This window comes from Podarcis cretensis (genome assembly GCF_951804945.1).
Source record: "Podarcis cretensis genome assembly, chromosome: 2".
NCBI lineage: Eukaryota > Metazoa > Chordata > Lepidosauria > Squamata > Lacertidae > Podarcis > Podarcis cretensis.
In genome coordinates, this window is record NC_137171.1 from 58892889 (window position 1) to 58917265 (window position 24377).

At 40.9% G+C, this 24377-nt stretch overlaps 1 protein-coding gene across 1 annotated transcript; it reads right to left on the bottom strand.

The window, feature by feature from the left end:
* On the bottom strand, positions 1-23685 carry SAR1B (secretion associated Ras related GTPase 1B). The gene is made up of 7 exons (XM_079968165.1): positions 23530-23685; positions 11249-11324; positions 5829-5948; positions 5062-5127; positions 3347-3450; positions 1820-1951; positions 1-342 (listed from the first exon to the last, which is right to left on the bottom strand). Exons 2-7 carry the CDS (start codon positions 11304-11306, stop codon positions 226-228), a joined length of 597 nt encoding a protein of 198 aa, XP_079824291.1. The 5' UTR covers positions 11307-11324; positions 23530-23685; the 3' UTR covers positions 1-225.
* Between the last annotated feature and the right edge of the window lie 692 nt (positions 23686-24377).

Sequence of the window (24377 nt, forward strand, 5' to 3'; positions counted from 1 at the left end):
TATGAATCCCAAAAGAAAGTGGTTTTATAGGACTAGAGACTAATGTTACAAGATCCAAATTGACAAACTTGCTTAAAATCCATTTTCAGTCTTTACACTTAAAATTTAACACAATTGATACAATAATAAAAAAAATACGCTATTGTAACCAAAGTCTATTGAGTTCAAGTTATGTACACTGAGAGATCAAATAATGAACAGGCTTGGGATAGTGTGATTTTGGCATTAATCAATGTATTGTGCCATCCAACGAAATCCTTCACCATAGCCTTGCCTCTTTAACACACTGCACATGAAGACTTCTAAGGGTCGGGTGTTCAATTCTTTCACTGAAACATTCCCCTGAAAATGACATAAAAAAGAAGAAAGTGGGTCAATAAATTGAAACTCAATCTTTCCCATTTCTCTGTACCTTTTGAGCCTCAAGTAGCCAAGCTGAATGACTTCCTATCAGCTGAGACTAATATGGTGACCACAACCCTCTTCTGGCCAGTTCTCCAAGCCCTGTTAAAGATCACTACAGTAATCCAACCTAGAAGTTGGGTAGGGGAGCTATAATTGAAAACAATTCAGCCTTATAGTTCTTTTCACCTCTACCCCTCTCTTCTTTGGGACTGTCTTCAACAGTTAACACCAGGCTTCCTCAACCTCGGCCCTCCAGATGTTTTGTGACTACAATTCCCATCATCCCTGACCGCTGGTCCTGCTAGCTAGGGATTATGGGAGTTGCAGGCCAAAAACATCTGGAGGGCTGAGGTTGAGAAAGCCTGGTTAACACACAACTGCCTTTTGTTTTGCTTTCTCAATAAAAACTAATTTTCTGGGAAAACTCAGGTTCCATCTCTGTGTCCCCCCCCCCCCGTAAGTACCTTACAAGGGCAATACTGCTGCATGTTTTGGTTCTGTACTAGTTTTGAGGCCTCTCCACTATACTAACAGGATTTCTCGCCTCTAGCAGAATAAAGTGCAGAGAGTTGAACTAGATGACTAACAGGTCCCTTCCAACTTTACAATTCTATGATTCCATGAAGACACAACCACTGAGGGAATAGGTTCCCCTAGCGCTAGAAGGGAAGTGTCTTTCTCTCCATTGTCATTCATGTTCACGGAGGGCTTATTTCCTGAGCATAGAAAAGTAGGTTTCAGATGAGTGGGTGGTAACATTTCCAGAAGCCCAAGAAATAATAGAGAAATCTGCTTCTGGTATTCAAACATAAAAGTTGCCTATTGTAAATGACACAACCTGGGTTATAATTATATTTAATTAAAATATTTAAAATAAACTTTGTTTAAAATTGGAACCCTTCGGTTTATTGCTAGAGGCATTAGCAAGAACATTTCACAAAGCAACAATTCAGATTTCCATTAGACAATTAGCTCTAAAAATTCTGTATTATATTAAAAGTACAATTTAACAAAGCCAGCTTGGCTTTATGGTGAACAAGTAATCTGTAAAGGCTTACTTGCTAGTGACTTATTTTAAAAAGGAATCTATGAAGTCCTGTAAGCATCCTTTTAAAAATGCATCTTGAGAACCATATGGAACCGACAAAGAATTACCGTATTTTTCCATGTATAAGACTAGGTTTTTCCCCTTAAAATAATGTCAAAAATTAGGGGGTATCTTATACTCTGGGCCATCTCCCCCCATTTTCTTAAACCTGAGTCCCCTGAGTCTTATACATGGGGGCGTCTTAGATGGAAAAATACGGTATATGCAAGCTTTCAGTAAAGCAGACCACAGAAACACTGGGGGGAGAAAATGATAGGCACATTGAAATTATGTATTTTGAAGCAATGGGAACAGGACAATTAATACCTTTCCTGTTGTCTGGCCATACAAACCGAACATCTCTCGTAGCCCTTCTTCACTGATGGCTTCTGGTCTGTCAATCTTGTTACCAAGAATTAGGATAGGCACGTTAGCAATAGTTTCATCTGTCATAAGTGCCTATGTAGAGAGGAAAGACACATGTGTTAGGTTTTATACATTCATATACAACATACATGAAGTGAAGCTTCAGAGACTCAATGGAGAAAAGATGGAGAAAATTTTGACACCTTTAAAAATATTTCATTGAAGGATCTCTCTCACTCTTACATCAAGGCCAAAATATATTCAAAAATAGAGAGAATGGCCACATATTAATCAACCATAACATGGCTTTCCTCCATCAAACTAAACAAAGATTCATTAATTAACCAGGGAAAATAAAGCTTTACAGAACTGCATATTTAACAAATGTATAAAACCTGTAGAAAGATTCCGCTGAGCACATGGATTGATAGTATGGGCAGACTAGCTACATACGAACGAATTGCATGTCGATGTAAATTAAGAATGCATAAATATGAAGAAATCTGGAAGGAATATTTAAGCGATAAGGTGGACAGTGGTGGGAAGTAGGGGGAGGAGAGGTGGGGAAATATTGTTTAAAAGGTGTAGTCATAGGTATATTAGTATTCAAATCTGAATTGTCAAATTGCGTTATTAGTGTTATTATGGTTTTTGTTGTATGTGTCTTTTGCGGTTGTTGTTTGTATTGAAAAAATGATTAAATAAATTAAAACACACACACAAAAAAAAAACCAGTAGAAATACCAAATATGATAGAAAGCTGTGAAAATCAAATGCAATCAGATAATCCAGTGACGGCTTATGCCTAATGAGACTGGTGGGGCAGAAGGAAGGGAGATTAACAGTAGGTGGAGCCAGAGCCAACTAATTCTAGTTTTGTTCCCTTCATCCTATTTTCAGAGTTCTACAAGGACAACCTATAGACCAGGGGTCAGCAACCTTTTTCAGCTGAGGGCCGGTCCACCGTCCCTCAGACTGTCTCGTGGGCTGGACTATATTTTGAAAAATAATAATGAACGAATTCCTATGCCCCACAAATAACCCAGAGATGCATTTTAAATAAAAGAACACATTCTACTCATGTAAAAACACACTGATTACTGGATCATCCGCGGGCCAGATTGAGAAGGCGATTGGGCCGCATCTGGCCCCTGGGCCTTAGGTTGCCTACCCCTGCTATAGACTAAGGAGAATTAAGCTGACAGGTAGTACCACCCCTGGGGTGGTTTTAAATAGGAAGACCAACACTGGTGGGGCAATGTCCCATTTGCGCTTATGCACCAGTCTCCACCAAGATAACCTTTCCCCCAAAAGTTCTCTTTTTTATTTTTATTTTATTGAGTTGTAGGGTCATATATGATGCTGTAGCCATACAGATGCAATGCCCCCTGTCTCTGCAAAATACAGACTCTCCCTCTTTTCCCCATCCATCAAAATGTCACACACTTCACTAGTATTTTACAAATACCAAGTACATTACTAACTCACATCAATTTCTTGCTTTGATTCAGCCAGTCTTTCACGATCTGCACAATCCACCAGAAAGACAATCCCATTGATGGCAGGCAAATAGTTTTTCCACACTCTGCGAGCTAACAAAAGAGAGTTATAAAGGAACTGCAAGAGGAAATTATCTGTTATTCTTCTAATTCTATTCATAGTAACACCTCATTAAGAAGCAGAAACTTTAAAAAGGGCATTAGGAGATATATTTAAAAGCTTTTTAAAAGCCCACTCTCTTTTGTTCTACAGTGTGAAGTACTGGGTTTGAAACTGAAAAACCATATTAATTTTACTGCAAGAAACAGCCTTAATAGCCATAGATCCACTTCTAAACATGTGCTACGGTACATGGCTTGCAGGTTTTAAAAAAGAATGCTAAACTTCGTGGTAGAACTTAAAAAACACAACAAAATGGCTGTATCGCCATTTGAAATATTTATCTCCTAAACACGTGTTTATGGAAGGCAATCTTACTTGGCTACGAGTGATCGCCAAAGAAGAAGATTTATCTCCTAAAAAAATTAAACTACACCCAAGACAATAACATATTTTCTGTTTCAGCCTCTAATAAATTCTAGAAAATGCCCTCTTTGATCCACCGGATACCTAGTATCCATGCTGAAGTATTTACACACAAAACCAAGAAATATTTGAGGATCAGTTCACTGTAAGGGTGGAGGGTTGTATCCATTGTAGTCATTGTTATTGTGGAACTTCCTCTTTCTCTCCTTTCTTCCAAATCTTTAGAGCCTACCAAATCTGCTCTGGGGGTTCCCCAATCCCACTGGAACAGATTTTGGGGTCACAGGGGTAGGAGAGGAAGGGGGAATTCCATTGCATGAGCCGAAGTTGTTCCAGGAACACAATGAACTGCATTGGATACAACTATCAACTTAAATCCACTTGATCAAATTGCTGCCTTAACCTATTTTTATTGTGTATAATGAAAACAGAGGTGTTTCACAACTTTAAGCTCTCTAAAGAATCAGAGACTAATTAAAGGCACACATTGACTTTTATTTTAGTATTGCATTGAAAATTAAATGCTGCAATAATCCTGGACCTTTTAGAAAATTCTATCACTATAAGTGCAATGCACCACTTCCATTCTATTAAGTACAAATATTGCAGTTGAAGCATCCTGTAGCTCATGTCAGTGTGTTGGTTTTTCTTTATCTTAAAGTGGTCAGTGAACGGGGTTGGTTAATTGAAGCTCACAGGTGTATGTTTGCAGTTTGACCTACTTAGCTGCACACCTGTGATCTCTCGACTTTTTGCCTAATTAGAAAGGGAGTTACTCTCTGCACCGAATGCAGGAAGGGATGTGATAGGATAACTGATTATTTGAAAATTGTATTTAAGTTGATCATACTGTATGTTTTGTATGCTGCTGGTGAGGAGTGGTGATGGCTTGCAGAGTTTGGCTGTTACATTTTCAATATTAAAACGAAGCAAAGATATTGCGGACAGCCTTTTATTTCTACGCTCCAGTCGCTGTGCACACTCTGTGTTGATGAAAAAGTCCAACATCCCACACACCTTACATGTGTATATAACAGACTACAGTAAAAATTTTATAAAATCAGGAATGTTTTCAGAATTGAAAATACATAACCCTCTTGCAATGCAATAACTTTTGATGTGCAACCAAGGAAGCTTAACATGTTAAAAGAAGCCTTCTGTATGTTAGCATCTCTTACCTTGGGTATGTCCGCCTAGATCAAAAGTAGTGAAAGTCATACCAGCAATTGTCAGCTCTTCTGCAGCTGCAGAAACAGAAAATACTATTTTTCAAAACCCTATCTTACAGCAAACTCTTCTCTAGTAAAGGTAATAATCATACTGATAAACCATATTGCATTACAGTGGTACCTCAAGTTACAAACGCTTCAGGTTACAAACTCTGCTAACCTAGAAGAGTTACCTCGAGTTGAGAACTTCGCCCCAGGATGAGAACAGAAATTGTGTGCTGACGGACCTCCGGAACGAATTAAGTTCGTTACTAGTGTATAGAACAAGGTGATGAAACTGACCCTATACATGCTTCCTCGGAAGTAAATGCTACTAATCACCTGCAAGCATGCATAAGGCTGCAGTCTAACTCACACTGAATGGAAGAGTTTATTCTGGTTCCCCATTCCTGATCTAGTTCAATAGTCTACTAAAGTCCTGAGATTTGAAACAGCACTGGGCATATTACAGTGGTACCTTGGGTTACAAACACCTTGGGTTACAAACATTTCGGGTTACAGACTCCGCTAACCTGGAATAGTACCTCGGGTTAAGAACTTTACCTCAGGATGAGAACAGAAATTGTGAGGCGGCGGCACAGCAGCAGTGGGAGGCCCCATTAACTAAAGTGGTACCTCAGCTTAAGAACAGTTTCAGGTTAAGAACAGACCTCCGGAACGAATTAAGTTTGTAACCAGAGGTACCACTGTATGAGAGAAAGGATATATTGACTTACTTGCATGTAGTGTGGGGACATGTTGACCCAGTCTGCCATCTTTAAGCATATGTAGGAGAGTCGTTTTCCCAGCATTATCCAAACCAAGGAATACTAGTTTACCAGTCTTTTTGTACAGTCCTGGAAAAGATAAAAGTATTTGATGAGTAAGTACTAATTTCCACAAGTGTCTCATCATAATAGAATGTCTGATGATTAAGTTTTGCTAAATGCTTATTTAGGATGGAACACAACAATTTCCCTATCATCACATAATCTCAAAACATTCTACATATGTAAATACAGCCATGCAAGTATTCAGGATCAGGTTACTCTAGAAAAGATGGAAAGAGGATGACACCTTTAAGACAGGCTATCATTCTAGCTCAAGTTTATCTGCTAAAACTAAGAGAAGAATGCAGTACTACAAGCGTAGGAGGCTCCATCTAAGATCTCCACAACATTTGGGAAGGGATCATAGGTCAGTGACAGAGCACATGCTTGGCATGCTGAGCTTCTAGGATTATTCCCTGACAATTCCAGATAAAAGCATCCAATAGCAAGAGATGTGGAAAACCTCTGTTTGATATCTTGGGGAGCCACTGCCAGAGTAGACTATTGAACTAGATCAGCAATAGCAAACCTGCAGCTTTCTGGATGTTGCTTGGCTTCAGTTCCCATCAATTCCAATTTAGCATGGCCAACAGTCAGGAATAATGGGAGTCGAAGTCACTTGGGTATGTATATCTACATTATGAATGTTTGTGTTTTGATCCAGGCAGACATTCTCCTTAGCTGAACAACAAGTCAGCCCTCAGATGTTTCCTAATACATTACTATGATTATAATGCAATTATAGTTATGTTTCTAAAATGCCATTTTTAATTTAAGCCCGTTTGAATAATGAATAATAGAGAATAGGAGTCAACTGAACTGAGTTTTACTGAGCCAACTAGGCTGACCGTGAAAAAAGAAATGAGAAAGGGAAAGCTTCAGAGCTGCACACAAATCTTCAAGCAGAAATTGCAAAGATGAAAAGTGATAAAACATCTGTTGAGTTCTAAAAGTTATTCCTTTCTCAGTGAGTTCTCAGTCAATTACCCCTCCCCCACAGTGCCTATCTCCTTTTCAGAAACATTTAAAATTACTAATCATGTTTTGCTCTGAAGGCCTGCAGAACGAAGTCAGTTTTGAGTGTGCTTTTCCCTAAATCATAAGAAAATGTAGACTGAAAGGCTAAAAAACAACTTTCCATTAGCATGCATCATCAGAAAATGAATGGAAAATGAATGTGTTTCAGAGCCTAAAATAATACATCTTAGCTTAAAATTCATGCTTTATCCATGTACTGATTTTTTAATGTGAGTCATAGAATTATAGAGTTGGAAGGGACCCTGAGGGTCATCTAGTCCAACCCCTGCAATGCAGGAATCTTTTGCCCAATGTGGGGCTCAGGTCCACATCCCCGAGTTTAGGAGTCTCATGCTCTACCGACTGAGCTAACAGGGGTTATTCACTTTTAACAACTTACCCATAAATGGTGAATTTTGACACTTGACTGGAAAGGGCCATAAATCCCAGGTGTCTCCACCTAGAGTTGAGAGAGACCCGTACCTGAAACCCTTGAGGGCCATTGCCAGTCAGCATAGAAAATCCTGAACTAGATGAATGGTATAAAGCAGCTTCCTATGTTCTCTCTGGGGACGCGGGTGGGTAAAACCTCAGCGCCTAGGACTTGCCAATCGCATGGTCAGCAGTTCAAATCCCCACGGCAGGGTGCGCTCCCGTCGTTCGGTCCCAGCGCCTGCCAACCTAGCAGTTCGAAAGCACCTCCGGGTGCAAGTAGATAAATAGGGACCACTTACCAGCGGGAAGGTAAACGGCGTTTCGTGTGCTGCGCTGGCTCGCCAGATGCAGCTTGTCACGCTGGCCACATGACCCAGAAGTGTCTGTGGACAGCGCTGGCTCCCGGCCTATAGAGTGAGATGAGCGCACAACCCTAGAGTCTGGCAAGACTGGCCCGTACGGGCAGGGGTACCTTTACCTTTACCTTTATGTTCTCTCTGAGCAGCTGCAGGGGATTTCAGAGAGCTCTGCTTACCCGGCAAAATTTCTGAACATCCTGTCTAGGAAAAAAAGAAGCTACCTTATACTGTATCAGACCATTGGTCCATCTATAGCCAGTGCTGTCTACACCAACTGGCAGCAGGACTGAACTTTTGCATGCAAAATATGTGCTCGAACCAATGAGCCACAGCCCTTTTCGTGGTTACTGCTGCCCCTGAGGAGGAGGAGGAGGGTTCCCACCACAGGGACCCAATCCTCAGAAGCATGTAAAAGGCAGCAGGTGATAACAGCCACTAATGCTCCTCCTGAGCACCAGGAGGGCAGTGGTGGGAGTTCCCAGGGTACTTGGGGCCTCAGCTCTGAAAGTCTAGCTAACTTCACAAATGATGCTTCTCATACATAGACTATCTCTGTGAAAGAATTATGGACACAATACTATTTTAGACACGTTCAGGATGTGATGAAAAGCACCAGCAGACCTTTAGATGAACTCCTGTGTGTCATAAACATAATGATGTGACACATTTGCTTCAAAATTGCAGTGAAGCTCTTCACACTGCTGGTCCTAAATGGTTTATACAATCTATATTTTTAGCTTTTGCTGCCCTGCTCTTCAGTTCAACAGATTCTCAAATCGGCTTATGATGAAATTTAAAATCCACAATGAAAATCAGGAAAACAACACCCCTTTTTTAAAAAAGACAGCAACCACCAAAAGCAGAGCTTTTAAAAAGACCTAATAGCTTTAAAAAGCGGGGGGGGGGGGGATAAAAATATTTTTCATCTCTTCTTTCCTCCCCAGACTTGCAACCAGGGAAATAATTTATAAGTGAGGATGCTACCTCAGAAAAGACCTATCCAGGGCCTGCACCAGATTTGAGAAGGTCCTTAGCACAGTGCCCTCCAGTGTGCATACAAACACCACCATTTCTGTTTCCCAATGAAAGCTGCCATTTTAGTTTCCCACAATTCCTTGGACCAACACTATGTCAAGGGTGCTCTGGGGCATCCCTAATGGTTGGCCATGCTAGTCGAGACTGATGGGGATTTGGGGGGTGTAAAACCAACTGGAAGGTAACAGGTTCTCTAAAGGTAAAGGTACCCCTGCCCGTCAGGGCCAGTCGTGACCGACTCTGGGGTTGCGCGCTCATCTCGCTCAAGAGGCCGGGAGCCGGCACTGTCCGAAGACACTTCCGGGTCACGTGGCCAGCGTGACGAAGCTGCATCTGGCGAGCCAGCACCAGCGCCGCACACGGAAACGCCGTTTACCTTCCCGCTATAAAGCGGTCCTTATTTATCTACTTGCACTTAGGGGTGCTTTCGAACTGCTAGGCGGGCAGGAGCTGGGACTGAACGACGGGAGCTCACCCCGCCGCGGGGACTTGAACCACCGACCTTACGATCAGCAAGTCCTAGGCATTGAGGTTTTACCCACAGCGCCACCCGTGTCCCTAATATTCTCTACCCCTCCCTTAAACTGTATTTGAAAATATACTGGGATTTTTTTAAAAAAAAGAATGGATTATAATTCATTCTGTTCCAGGCAGTAATGTAACTACTGTATTTTGAACCAACTGTTATTTCTAATCAGTCTTCAAAGGCAAGCCCAAGTACAATGCACTACAGTAATGCAAACAGTGGGGTTGTGCTGTGTTTGCAGATAGTTTTTGAAATATGTATGTATGTATGTATGCATGCATGTAAAGTTAAAGTGATTTATTCTTCTCAATAAGATGTATTTTCCTCCTTTAGGAGTTTACAAATGCACCATCTTAAACCATTTCAATGTCCAGAGCTGCAATCCCATGCATCTTTATTTCTGAGCAAGGCAAGCCCCATTACATCGTTTAAATTTACTTCTGAGTAAACATGTGTAATCTGCAGTTCAGTGCTGGTTTGTACAATTTATTATGTTTGTCATGCTAGTGAGTAACCTAGATTGCTTTAAGAGGCAGTCTTAATGAGTTCATCTGTTACAAAAGATCTGCCCCTAGCAAAACTGCAGCTCATAATGATTTGAAGGATAAAGTTCGCTGCTGCTAAGCGTACTATGATACAAAGGTGCCTTTATTGCTGCCAAACTGGACAAAGTCAGAAGGCCTATCAGAGGTGCAGGCAATTCAGCAGGGATAAGAGCATTTTACAATAACCAGTGGCAGTTTCAATCAATTAGAAAAGGTGTGTTCTCTCTTCAGGAAGACTTGCGAACAAGTACATTGTTAAGGCTTTGACAGGCCACTTTAACATTTTATAGACCAAATTGAAAATGCTACTACATTTTAGTTTTTAATTGCAACTTTATTACTACCCCCAATTCAAGGTATATATTTGCGGTACAGAAGCTAATTTATAGAGGCAGTGGTCAGTCTGTAATGAGTAGACCATAGTGATTATTAACTAGTGCAGGCTTCCTCAACCTCGGCCCTCCAGATGTTTTTTGAGACTACAATTCCCATCATCCCTGACCACTGGTCCTGCTAGCTAGGAATCATGGGAGTTGTAGGCCAAAAGCATCGGGAGGGCCGAGGTTGAGGAAGCCTGAACTAGTGCATTGTAGTGGATTGGACAAGATGACGGTTGGGGTCCCTTCCAACTCCACAATTCTATGATAGTACTTAGTCACTTAATCGTACTGCATGGACCAATGATCCGACTCTGTATAAAGCAGGTTCCTATGATATTATTAATAGCACAACACGCTTTACAGTTGGCATCTTTCAGAAAAGAAAATCAGCTCTCCGGAGGATGCTGCCCAATTTGGCAGCTGTCAAGCAGCTTCCTTTCTCACATTGCCGACTGAAAGTACTTTGCTTTCCACTCCAGCTTCCCATGTTTTGCAGAGCAAGGGAGAAGAACATGGCACATGGGGTTAGAACAATGCTGTGTATTTCTGTGGCTCCCCTTCCACTGCAACTGCCAGGAGCAGGTTAATTTATTTGTCTAGTAAAGATAGGTTGCACGGTACAGCATAGGCTACGGAAAAATTAAACCAGAAATGGAACATTAGTGAGGTGGACTGCTAGCAGATATGTATCATGACAGTTGATTGTATCCAAGGCCGTCCTTCCATCCACAGACAGCTCTCTGATCAGCAGGGGTTTCTTTGAAGGCAAGATGGAGGGAGGTATATTTTGCTGGTTTCCCTTCCCTCCATAGTTCTCTCTGCTCCCCAAACTGGAGGGTCCCACAAGTCTCTGAAACAGATAGGTAACTGAATAGAAAGGGAGAATCTACCCCCCCCCCCAATACCTCTCCTGCTTCCATTCATGAAAGCCTTTGCTGGATCAAAGAGCCATCCATGAATATATGGATATAATCAGTGTGATGGAAATGGAAGTAATCAGAATTGTCCATTCCATATGAAGATGTCTTACCTAAAAACTGTAGTACACTACTGAAACCACTGTAAATCCAGTCAAATATAAAGGACATGTCCAAATCTTGCAGGTTCTGAAAGAAATCAAAAGAGAAGCCCCATACATCAAATGGCATTAACACTCTACTGAAATAACATTGAAAATGAATAGAGAAATGTGGAGTACTTGACAGAATTAACATATCCAGAGATAAATCACTTTTTATTATTCAGTTGTGAAACCACCAATACTGATGGATTGGAATCTTAAAAACTATTCTGGAGAGGCAAACTTTCTGCACAACTAGTTCTTCATGTCCAACAGGGTTTGAAGTGTCATTTTTCAGGTCCTCCATCCCTTGCACTCGGAATAGGTGTGTGCATGCATGAATGTGAGACCCATATAATCTGCTCACCTACAGCCTTTCTCTGCAAGAACAGCACAATGTAGAAAGAAAAGCTGCAGTCTTCTGTGACTTTCTGTGACTAATGCAACTTGGAGTGCTTGTGGGAACAGTTCTTCTAGCATAAATCTGTTCATCAGAAGATATCTCCAAAAGGCATTTTGAAGTAAGTTTTGTGGTGTGCCAAGCATCTGTGCACGGGACGCAGGTGGCGCTGTAGGTTAAAGCCTCAGCGCCTAGGACTTGCCGATCGAAAGGTCGGCGGTTCGAATCCCTGCGGTGGGGTGCGCTCCCGCTGCTCGGTCCCAGCGCCTGCCAACCTAGCAGTTCGAAAGCACCTCCGGGTGCAAGTAGATAAATAGGGACCGCTTACCAGCGGGAAGGTAAACGGCGTTTCCGTGTGCGACTCTGGCTCGCCAGAGCAGCGATGTCACGCTGGCCACGTGACCCGGAAGTGTCTCCGGACAGTGCTGGCCCCTGGCCTCTTAAGTGAGATGGGCGCACAACCCCAGAGTCTGTCAAGACTGGCCCGTATGGGCAGGGGTACCTTTACCTTTACCTTTTTAAGCATCTGTGCTACACAAAAGACTCAATGGGTATGTGGAAACCCCTTGACTTCATCTGAAATAACCTGGATCCAAGTCTACAGCAGCTATTGTAATATAATGGGATCATGTAAAAATAAAAGTGAAGTGACTGTGTGGCTACAGTCCAGAGACACACATATTTAGTGGGGTTTCCAAGGTCTGCTAATGTGGAAGTGCTCCATTAATGCACAAAAGTCACTTTCCCCCTTGTATTATTAACAACACAGAGAGAATAGGATTGGATTCAGAAATCACAGAATCCAGAAGGCACAGACAGGGAATTGAGTAGAACCCAAAGCCCAGAAATGCCAGTTTCATCTTTTTCCAAATAAAAACATGTATCTTCAATTGGTAACATTGCTTAAAATGTACACAACCAATTATACTTTTTAATCTCACTCTAAGACTAGCATTGGTTCCACATCCCAAACTGTTGTTGTGGCACAGCATAAATCTAGTTTGGTTCCAGACTGAATGGTAAGGAATATCACATCCAGAGGAGATAAAGAGGTATCATCTCTGCCAAGGGATTGTTGACCCCTTCTTTGATGTTTTACGAAATAAGAATTTACTTTGATGAAAGTGGTGAAATACAATGCCTTAGAGTTTAACTCTCCTCCCTTCCATATGAAAATTTGGAAGTACTTTTTGTGAATCATAATTTAAATTCATGGTCATTCATGTTTATTTAACTAGGTAAAAGACCCAGAGGAAAACCAGGTCATTTGTTTAGAGTAACTGGCAATGCTAGCAAAAACAATTAAGTAGTTCTTCCAGCATAGCATAATCAATTTCATATAATTTTGGGTGAGACATCTCCATTTCAAAATACAAGGAATGTGACCTTCTCCAGCCAGCCAGGTAGCACAAGAAATCACAATATTATTCAAATTAAACTCTACTATTGCAGCTTGATGTGTTGTCTGAAAGTTCTCAGAAAAGTAACCAATAGTGCTGAGTATAACCGCGCGCGGGGGGGGGGGCATTATGGAAATCATTAAAATTTTCACACACTCTGAAAAAGAGCACTCTTTTTGGCCATTTTTTGCTGGGGCTCCAAAGGACACAAAAGCATTCACAGCAGGGTTAAACAACTGATGTATTCCTTCTTCCTCTCCATTCCATATGAAGATAAAGCTAAGGACTTTGTTTGCCTTCTGTAACATAACCAACTAATTAAATCTACATGCTGCAGTGACATCATAGTGGCCACATGAATCACGACTGGCTGGGACCTCAAAAAGAGAACACACAAAATGGTTTTGAATCAGTGGGGCTGCAAATAGGTTCACCACCTAACAGACCCTGAAAGACCATTTTCCATGCCAAAAATATTCACCCAAAAGTGTGTTACAGTAACTAATCAACATTCTGAGCACATCATGGTATGGAATTAAGTCTTAAACAGCCTTCAGCAAAGGGCACATCCTTCGAGCAAACCAAGATAATATCTCTCATTTGGAGGAGCCGGTTTTATTAGTTACAAACTAGGAAGCCTACAGGACTTATAGATTCTTATCTACTGGCCAGTGAACACTTCCCTCCAGTCTTAACTCTTAATTGTTTAGATTGCATGAGATTGGTGTACTTGTATTAGGGTTATACCATCCATCCCTTTCCTGCTGCCATTCATGTTTTGGGCTTCTACTCCCATCATGCCAGACCACTGGCCATTTTGGGAATAGTTGTCCAAGACATGTGGAGAGTACCAGGCTGGGCTTATATCTATAGGGTTTCAATGTAAAACTGGGAGGAAACATAAAAGTACAGCAAGTGTCCCTTTGTTCCTGGAACTCCTGAACCAACAGCAAATCCTGGTCCAGACACACTGCACAAAGCATCTGCATCAGCCATTAAGAGATGAACTGGTATGAGCACAGCCAGGCCTGAAAGATCCTTACACCCTGAATGTGACTAGAAGCAGCACAATTAAAACAGCTGCTGGGGGAGCAGTTCACTATCACCACTGCCGTGTCTAAGGAAACACGTGGATCCAAGTGACCCTGGCACTCTTATTTCCTTATCACTGCACTGTCCTACTTCCAATCAAAATTAAACATGTCTTCAGCTCCTTGAGTGTTTGCATTTATAGCCTGCTCAGAAACAGATTGCAACACCACCAGGATAATTACTGATTGGGTTCAGTTTCCCTGATGGCACAGGAATCTGCGGTTACAACTTTTTATAAATGTTCACCCATAACATCTGTGTGGATTGGGTCAGGTGATATGAGTTCAGAGTCCCTTGGCTGTAGTCAAGTGTAATCAAAACTTCAATGATTCAGAGAAGGCTCCAATGTCCATTTTTGTGACAAGACAATAGAAACTGCGAGAAAGCCACATAAGAGAAACTTTAAACCTTTCTATCACCTGGTGTTGCAACATGGAGATAGATGGTCAATAGTTTTTTTGAAACAGCCAGAAACTATATCCAGACCGCAAGGACTAGATCCTTATTTTCTCTTTTGAGAACTGCAGTGCTCAGTATTGTGCATGAAAAACATTTGAAAGAGGAGAAAAAACAACTGCTTCCAACTTGCTGCTTTATTTTATTAAAGTCCCTAGAACTCATTACAGCTCTCAGATAAACTCTGAACTTCTGAAATACTTTAAATTACCACAAACAAACTGCAAAGGTGGCACTCATGTTCTTTCACTCCCAGAAATGCCTATATACTGGCCTCTCCCATGAAAATATATACACTCACAGATTTGCAATACATCCACAATAGCCATTGGCCACAAATTTATCCCACTTACCTCATTAATATTAGCTATCTGGAAACATAGAAAGGCTGAATAAGAAAAAAAAAATCTGTTTTACAACACTTCCTCTCCCTGCTCACCAGGAATAAAATAATAATCACCATGGGTGATCTGGTAGTTTCTCTTTACAAGTCTGGGATAACATCTTACTGATTATGATACAAAGTAGCCAGGGCAAAATTCATCAGTGGATCAAGACCTAAAACAGCTCTATAGGCACTGTTATTAGGAGTGAGGAGCTATGTTTTTCCTAGATTCCTGAAGACTATTATTAATTATCAAAAAACCCCAGAACCTTCTGTTGTTAACATAAAAAGCAAAGATCTATCACATGAAGTGTAACAAGAAAAAACTAATGCTGTGCTTCCCCTTATTAGAAAAAACTGACAACCTGATCCTATGTTTACTCAGAACTAAGTACCACTGACTTTGATATGATTTACTCCCAAGTAAGACTGCATGGGATTGTGCTGTAAAAGGCTAGGCTAAACTATACAACAACTGATTAGATACAAGATGCATTACAAAGAAAACATTAAGGACAGAACATGCTCATCACATGAACTCCACATTACACAACGGCACGTCTAAAACTGACACTTACATGACTGAAAAGCAAAGGTCAAGAACAAGCAAACACAGCAGTACATACACGTCATCTGATTTATTTATTGCCTGAACAAAATACCGAACAGGAAAAGCTTCCAAGAGGTTTAGAAAAACTATCTACTCAAGTAACATACAAATCAGTCCACAGGGTGTGATGCAAAATAACTGCTCATATTTCAGAGGTGAAAATAACATGACTCGGCTTTAGGAAGTTGAGCTGGAAGGATCCTTTTGGGTTAAGCAATCTTGTAAATCAAAACAGAGGCCTCTGGAGATTTTATTTAAAGTTACACTAAAATGCAACACACTATATAAGAGAGGAAATTAATATATTGTATTGAAACAAACTACGGAGGGGGAGCACAGTAGAGAAGATACCCAGCATCCAAAGTGGACATTTCTATTGCTAAATGGGAAATTACATATCTTACTGAGAAGCTTGATACTTAAAGGTAGTTTGTTCTTTTATAATTGCTGCCCTATGCTCCTTGCAGAAGGACAGACAGGATAGAAATGATGCAGTAGTAACAACAACAATAACAATCTACAAGACTGAAATTGAATATATCTACCATGGAAAAGAGGAGGGGAAAGAACCATAAAAATGCAATAGTGCAGTACTATTGGCATGTATGATTAAGGATTTTGTCACCAGATATCTTTATATAAAAATCCTGTTTGGGTCTTTCATGCTGAGGTATATTCAAGCCTAACCAAAATAAAAGACATATGCAGTTGTTTGAGGAGAAACGCTTAAGTTCCCATATGGCATCTCCTTCATGAGGAGTGTCAGAGATTGCGGTACAGAAGGAAAGTCCCACCACAGCTTCACCGTTTGTTCATCCAAGTCACTCTAGGTCAAGCAAGAATTCGAACCAGGTCTGGATACTGGGCCCACCCTGGATCTTCCATGCACTTGTAACACTGGCCTCTAGAACAAGTTGTGGAATGGGTGAGGAATCTTCCACACCTCATCACATGAAGTAAACAAAGGGTAAGGGAGGGCATCATTCCTTCCCCCGTTTTTGCTGGTGATTATCTATTGCACATTTCAATACTGTATTTGCTAATGTCCTATTCTAATGTCCATTACTATGTGTTTGGTGCAATGTGGCCTCTGCAGTGATGTTTTGAGATATCCAAAGAAATGGATCAGCCTGACCCAGGTTCTTGTGGTTAAAACTCTTCTTTTCAATGAAGCTTGCACAGGTCAGATCGAGTATCAAAACCCCACAAAACACAGCTGGTGTTCTTTATTTCAGAAAGCTATGGCTTTGCCAAATATAAATCAATATACAGCAGTGCTTCTTTGAAAGGTTGATTTCAAACCTCTCACTGCAGGCCAAGGATACTGATGTGATTTGCACACTCCTGCCTGAATACCTATGCCTATGCCTACTAAAAACACAGCAAGAGGCAAGTAAATGTTATAGGAAATGATCTAGGAATAGGTGTCCTTTCACAAAGAGTATAATGTTTGTTACTGCTGCTGCCCACACTCAGCATGGGGTGGCAGAGAGAGGGCAGATGCAAGAAAGTAACATTGCATAAGCATAGCCCACATAACTCTATCCAATGCCTTCTTCCTACACTGCAGTCCTTGAAGTTGACAGTTGTTCTACGCTGTCTGCACAAGCACATGGAAACATATACACACTTTCCTTCCACTCTACCATATATGCACCCAAGGTTTTGCCTCGCTCCCTAGCTACCACATTCAGAATGCAGAGTCATTTTTTAGATCTAAACAGCTTTAACCCTACAGGATCTTGCATACATTTTAAAATGCATTCTAAATGCCTTTATATTAGTCCTCGAGAAGAAGGCAGCCCCAGACCCCACAGCAAATGGTCAAGGACGAGGCAAGAAACATCTGGAGGGCAGCAGATTCCCCCTTTCCCATTCTAGAATAAAGGGATATTTGAAACAGTGGCTTTCTCCAAGGCTAAACATCATAGCTTCCTCCTAGCCAGCATACAGGATGACAATTCTATGGTAATTATTTTATAAACGTAGTAAATGATAACTTACTATTTTGGAAATCCCCCTCTCAAAATTATGATAAATAACTAGAAGAGAATTCACTAGATAACAGCAACAGCTTTGTTTTGCAATATCAAGTAAAAACTCCTCTAAGAAAAATTACGGAAAGAGTTAACATACAATCTGATTGCACTTTAGCCATTTGTACTTTGTGGACCTAGAATTGTAGAAATTCAATCTTCTAGAAACAGCTTGGCAAATGAAAGTTTAAAGTCTACTGTGTGACTCTGCAAGACTCACAGCAGTTTTATTGAACTTTGCATTCTAAGAACTGCCTGTATTTTCAACTAATTTTCTATTGATGATTGAGTTCTATTCAAGTAAAGCAGAAATATATTATGGTCTCTGGAAGCTAAGTAGTATCCAATTACCTTGGAGAACAAGAAAGTTTCCAGATGAAATATTTCCATATAAATCTAAACTGTGATTTATGTAAGCCTTTTTTCTATGGCTATCTGGTTACAGTACAATGTAGTGAAACCTATTAGATGGTCATGCATTATTTGAGAGCTACCAAAGGGTGAGGTAGCACCTTTTATTTGAAAAACAGAAGCTGACCTGAACCTGCAGGCTTCTAATTCTACAAGCTATGCTAAGCATCTTTATGTAACTTCTGTAACTGAATACTGCTTACCAATCTTTAATGTCTCAATAACCAGTTAAGTTTCAAATCTCAAGTAAAATGAAATCCTGGTAAACCTTAACTGCAATTAGTGCTAGTGGAGATTTTGGTAGGCTTCAGACTGACAGGGTATGAGCAGTGACAATTTACGCACCAGAATAGAAGAATTGGGGACAGGGCGAAGGATATGACACCCAGCCTACAATGGCTCACACCCAGTCTCTTAACTATAGTTAAGAAATTGACTACGCCCAAGTTAATGAAATTATATCATGTACACCACTTCTGTTTCCCTCCCTGTCCTCTGTATCAACTTTTCGATTGTAAGCTCCATAGGACAGGGCCCATGCCACTCATACCTTGCAAATTACTTTTGTGCATTGATGGAGCTATAAACAAACAGTGAGCTCTAACTAGTCCATCTGCACCGTGTGTGTATGTGTCCCCTATGAATGAACATAGTCATAGTGATCTATACCAATGGGGTTCAAATTTCTCAGACATTCAGTGATCCCATTTCATATTGCTGTTCACAGAATCTCTGCTCATCTTCCATTGAATCCTTGTGTGTTACTGTTTCGACCTAGACATTGCCCCATATGTGCTGACAGGCCTTCCTAGAACACACACCTCAACCCCTTCACAGCTGCACATTGCAAGGCAATACTAACGATGACAGACAAACTGTCTATCAGGCAGCTCACCCACCACTAATAATCCTATACTGTGGAGCTACCAAGCTTTTATGGAATTCCAAAGTTTTGTGAACACAGTTTGAAAACTGCCACTCTATTATTGAAGGGCAATTCCGTAGTGACCAATATAACATCTGGAAGCTTATGTACATAACATTTGTGTTTTAGCTACTTTTATTTGAACTCCAATTAACATTAAACTATTTGTGTGGTAACTTTATTGATCTTCCCTCCAAAACAAAATCAGTAAGTATTTTTAATTTAAATACTTCCTTTTTCTTGTTTTTTTTAAAAGATGTGACCAACATGACAATCTTGCAACCTTAAGAATTTACCTATAACTTTAATAATGTTATTGTCTTTAAAAAAAACCAATCAAAAAAAGAAATCCATCTGCAGCAATATATGTAGAAAGCTAATGTTTCACAGACAAGAGTCAATCATATGCTGATGTTTCTTGGGAACTGTGGAAAAATGGTTTTCTGTCAAATGATCTGTGGCCACTATAACTTGTTACAATTCAATGACAGACACTTACAAATAAATGCCTCCAAAGCAAGAGCCTATGTATATGACATTTAACTATGCATTGACAAGTTGTAGGTCAGCATCAAGTCCATGTGGAAAATTGTAATGTCATTATTTGTTTCTTTTCAACCCAACATTTATCATCATTTGCAGGGAAAACAAAGGTCACAGAAATCCCCTTTTTAAGATGATGATTTCATATCGATGAATATAATCTGGCATCATTTGACCAACAAATTTTCATTTAAATTTCTCTGCCTCAAACTTAACAACCAAGTTGCCAGCTGACACCAATACTTCAGTGGCTATTTCTGCTTCTGCATCCTTTCAGGATAACCACATTTTCCATAGGGGAAGTATTTCCTGTGCTTGTGGCTTGTTCTAAATTACCTGAAAACTTCATATACACTTTGTGTTCAAGCCTGTTTTCAAACTTTACAGGGTTGTACGGCTCCCTAAGGCAAGGCAAGATATCTCCAGCATTTTTTTTGTGAGGGGGATATATCTGAGGAGAAGATAGAAGCCCCTATATGCTTCAAGAAATGGGGTGGGATTCTAGTAGCAACATCAATTCTACACTTTTCCAAACCATACCTACTTTGAACTTACTAATAATTAACCTAAAAGGTTTTCCAACTATTAAATATATTGTCTCTCTCTTGAAAGCAGTAACATATATCCACTCCTCATCCGACCTGTCTTTCAGATTGTAAGCTTCTTACAAAACCTCCATAAGATGCCCTGCATGGTACAAATTTTAGGCCCAATAATTATTAAATTCTCAGGGAAGGAATTATGACAGCCCTAAGAAGGGATTTAAATGACACATATGACAACATATTTACGGTATGTAAGTTGCACATTGTGGTGTAATATGAGTCACAATAACTGTTGCATATAATATACATTTCAAGTAACATTTTATAATTATTATGCACTGTATGTGACCTGTTGTAAGAACATATGGCTGGGCTAGTAGAGGTGTGTGTGTGTGTGTGTGTGTGTGTGTGTTAGTTTTCTATGTATTTTCTATGTATGTAGTTTTCTATGTGTTTTGTCACTTTCAGACCATGGCCAGTGCTGGATGATTTGGAAGAAACATACCAGAAGGCTCAAGGCAATTATTTAGTAATCCAACCCCTGCCATTCACTGCTTAGTTTTGAGTAATCAGAAGTATAAGGACACCTTGGGAGTAGTCTTGCAATTGTTTGGTTGCCTTGCGTCTCTATCATCTCTGTCTCAACCTTTTCACACAACTGCATTCCTACCTTTCAACATGTAAGCAGCAACCTTTCTTGAAGTTGCACTGCTACAATGCTAAAGCTAAGAAAGTATATAGGTCATGCCATGCAAACACTTATTTTTTACACATTCTTAAAAAGCTAGCCTGCTTCATAGCACTTTGTAGTGGTATATATGTATAATAGATTACATACAATGATTTTAATGCCAATTAGTTTCACTATCAGAGAGATGGTGGCACTTCTGTATTCATTATATAATGAGGTGGTAATGGTGATCAACTAAAAGTAATTTAATACTGTTTAAATTTACCTTGAATGAATTTCATTTTTTATTGATTCATTCCATTTCACCTAATGCTCCTTCCACCCAAAAAAGGTAGAGTTAGTAATGCAAAATAATCTACACTGACATATGTCATCAGATTCTTAAATGTTAGGAAATCAAAGTGAAACTTCCATGCCTGACCTACAGTGACCTACATATGACTAAGATTGCAAAATTACTTCTTAGTAAGAAACAACTTCTTACAAATTCCCACAGCAGAACTTACAATTTTAAATAGACGTGTGGTTAATGTTTAGTGTACTCCAGAGTCCATTTAAATACTAGCATATTGATTTGGTATGCATTACATTCTACAAGTAATTGATGTTTTCTTTAAATACAGACCTCTTTCTTGTATACTATTTTGCTGTTGTTAATCTCTGAAGACTTCGTAACTTTCTAACAATGTAACACAATGCCTGCCGTCTTTTCCACATTAAATATTAGAAATATATGAAGTTTTATATCAGTGAATAATATTTTTCAGTTTGCCTTCTGGTACAATTCATTTTTTGAACTTCTGACACATGCATAAATTTTCACTCATTTGTTCTAAATTAATTCACCTAAAATTCCTACCACCAAACATCAGGTGCACTAATGTGATATCTGTATTCCTACTTCATTGATAAACAAATTTAAAAGTAGGAGGGTGAGTCTAGAAAATCCTGATTACAAACACTACATAGTTAAAGCATGTTCAGGGGGAACTAATTTGTATTAAGCAACCTTAATATCCATACCTATTATTTTTAACAAAGGAACACAGTCCCCAGGAAAAGCCTCCTAGCCTGACTTCCACATAAGAAGCATGAAAACATTTTAATGAGCTGGTTGAGTAATGAAATATGTTTTAATACCAGTTGTAGGAAAACAAGCAAACGGAAGCACTTCTTAATAGCTAAATTATAATTGTATTTGCGAGAAGCAAACAAAGTTCAATGGGATTTCCTTCCTGGTGCAAGTAGTGTTAGGATTGCTCTCCAACAATATTTTTGATTTGCTTCCAGGGTAGAGCTGCAGGAACCAGTGATACTCCAGATGGTGCTAGATTACTACTCCCATCATTCCTGACCATTGATCATACTGGCTGGGGCTGATGGGAGCTGGAGTCTAATACAGTAGTATCTGGAAAGCCTAAGGTTCATCACCCCTACTCTAAGTGACTTCAGATGCCCCAGAAACAGCAGTGAAGAGCGGACAAAATATTAAACGAACTATAAGTTTATGGGCTATTTATCACTTCATGTATGCATTTAATTCTGTACAAAATAGCTGATGGGACAAAAAAGGTTATTATAAAAATTATGGTGTGTGCTTTCTCCTTCTCCCAAGCTGCTATATATACTACACTATAATAGCCCACCAGCACCAAGGCTGCAGTTTCTAATTTTCAATTAAGCCAAGTTCTTCCCATACAGCCAGTGGTGTGTCTTCTGAGCTTCCCACCACTGAGAATATATCAGTATTAAGCCTTTTGTTTCATAATTATCAATTGGAAGAATTTGCCAACTGACATCTTATCTGAGAACATCATGTCCTCAGTGAGAACATGTGTGGCCATGGGCACAGCTTGCCAGCTTGGTCCAGAGGTGGTGCGCTTGGCTTGACCCGACTTATGTTTATGTGGGAAGTTACCTGGGCAAATCACTCTGAGTTCTGCATCCGTATATGGAAATGACAAGGGCCTACCTCACAGAACTGTTGTCAAGGGTGAAAGAAACAGAAACTGCCACACATTTTTTAGCTCCTTATGTGTGCTATAGCAGTGATTCATTAGTGGCAACTTGATATGTGACAGCGGCAAAGGTTACTACTAGTCAAATCACCAACCCAGTTTCACCCTTTGCTCCCTGCACTGACTCATCATATGACAACTGGGCAAGGCACCATACTTGGATTCCTTTCTAAATTGCAAGTGTCCTTTACTTAGGCAAAATGCATGACAGCACTGATGAACTACGGAGCCACCAACATCTATTTTAAAATAAATAAATAAAAACCACCATCATAAACAAAACAGGGAAGAACATAAAGAAATAAAGACGGGGCAGGCAATCGAGAGACAGGGAGGGTGAGGGGGTATTGGGGGCAAGTGACAAAAGGAGAGGGTAAGAAACAGCACGAGATGATGATTATTATTGTTATTATTTAGTGGGAAGGGGAAACAATCAGTGGGGCGAAAGAAGGGATCTTTTGCGGGAAGGGGCAAACAAATATCAGAGACAGCACTAAGGGCACAAGCAGAGCCAAGGGGTCGGGCAAGAGAGGACGGGGCACAGGGTGGGGGGCAGCATAGGTAAGGTGGGAGCATATGGCTAGCAGGACAGACCCGGCAGAGAGGGGCTCTGGGGCCGGAGAGTCGTGGCGGGGCTCTGTGCGGAGGACAGGCCAGAGGCGGCGAGAGAAAGGGGAGCCAGTCCCTGGCCAAACACCTTCCCTCCCGGCCGGCAGCCCCGCCGCCAAGCGCCACTCACCCGCTACCGAGAGCCGGGGATCCGGGCCAGTCCGTCTTCAGCTCCGCCCGGCACCAACACAGGAGCCCGAGGCCGCTCCGCTCGGCTCTTCTCCTCTCCTCCGCTCCGCCCCTCGCCGGCTCCTTCCTTCCGGGTCCCGTCGGATTACGGCAGCCGCCGCCGCCGCCGGTAGTTGAGCCGCCGCCTCCTCTTTCTGCTGTGGAGGATGGTCGGGGCCGGCTGGTGGGGCGTTTTGCCTCTGGCTGGGTCCCCCTCGAGCATCCCGCCCCCCAACGAAGGCTGCTCCTGTTCCAGCCGCTTCTCGTTCAGAAAACAACCGCCACCATCACCCTATAGCTGCTCTCAAGGGCTCTATTCGGAAAGATGGTCCTTTCCCCTCAAGAGTACTTATGGGAGGGGGGTCTCGCTGGAGAAAGGAGAGCTGCGGCTTCAACCCAAATCCGCGGTTACTCCTTCAGATCCTTATTTCCTCACCCTTTTATTATAGTTGGGTGTTTTAGGGTTACAAGCCCCCCCCCCCCAATATTTACCACGGGGCCAAGAGCAACATTTGAAAAATGAGAGATATTACTAGATCTGGTAGTCCTAGATATCACTAGGCCTTGCGTTGAGTTCTTCGCAGCGCAAGCCTAACCATGTCTACTCAGAAGTAAGTCCTGTTGAATTAAATGAAGTTTACTCCCAGGTAATAGATATGCAGCAGGTGAAAGTGTTCCTGCTACCCTGGGGTCTGTCAAACCACTGTAATGTTGAATTGTAGCAGTGTCCGTGCACAGCGGAATGATGAGGAATACGTGCTCATACTCTATATTGCTTTATTTACATTTCAAAGCTGGTAGATTACAGAA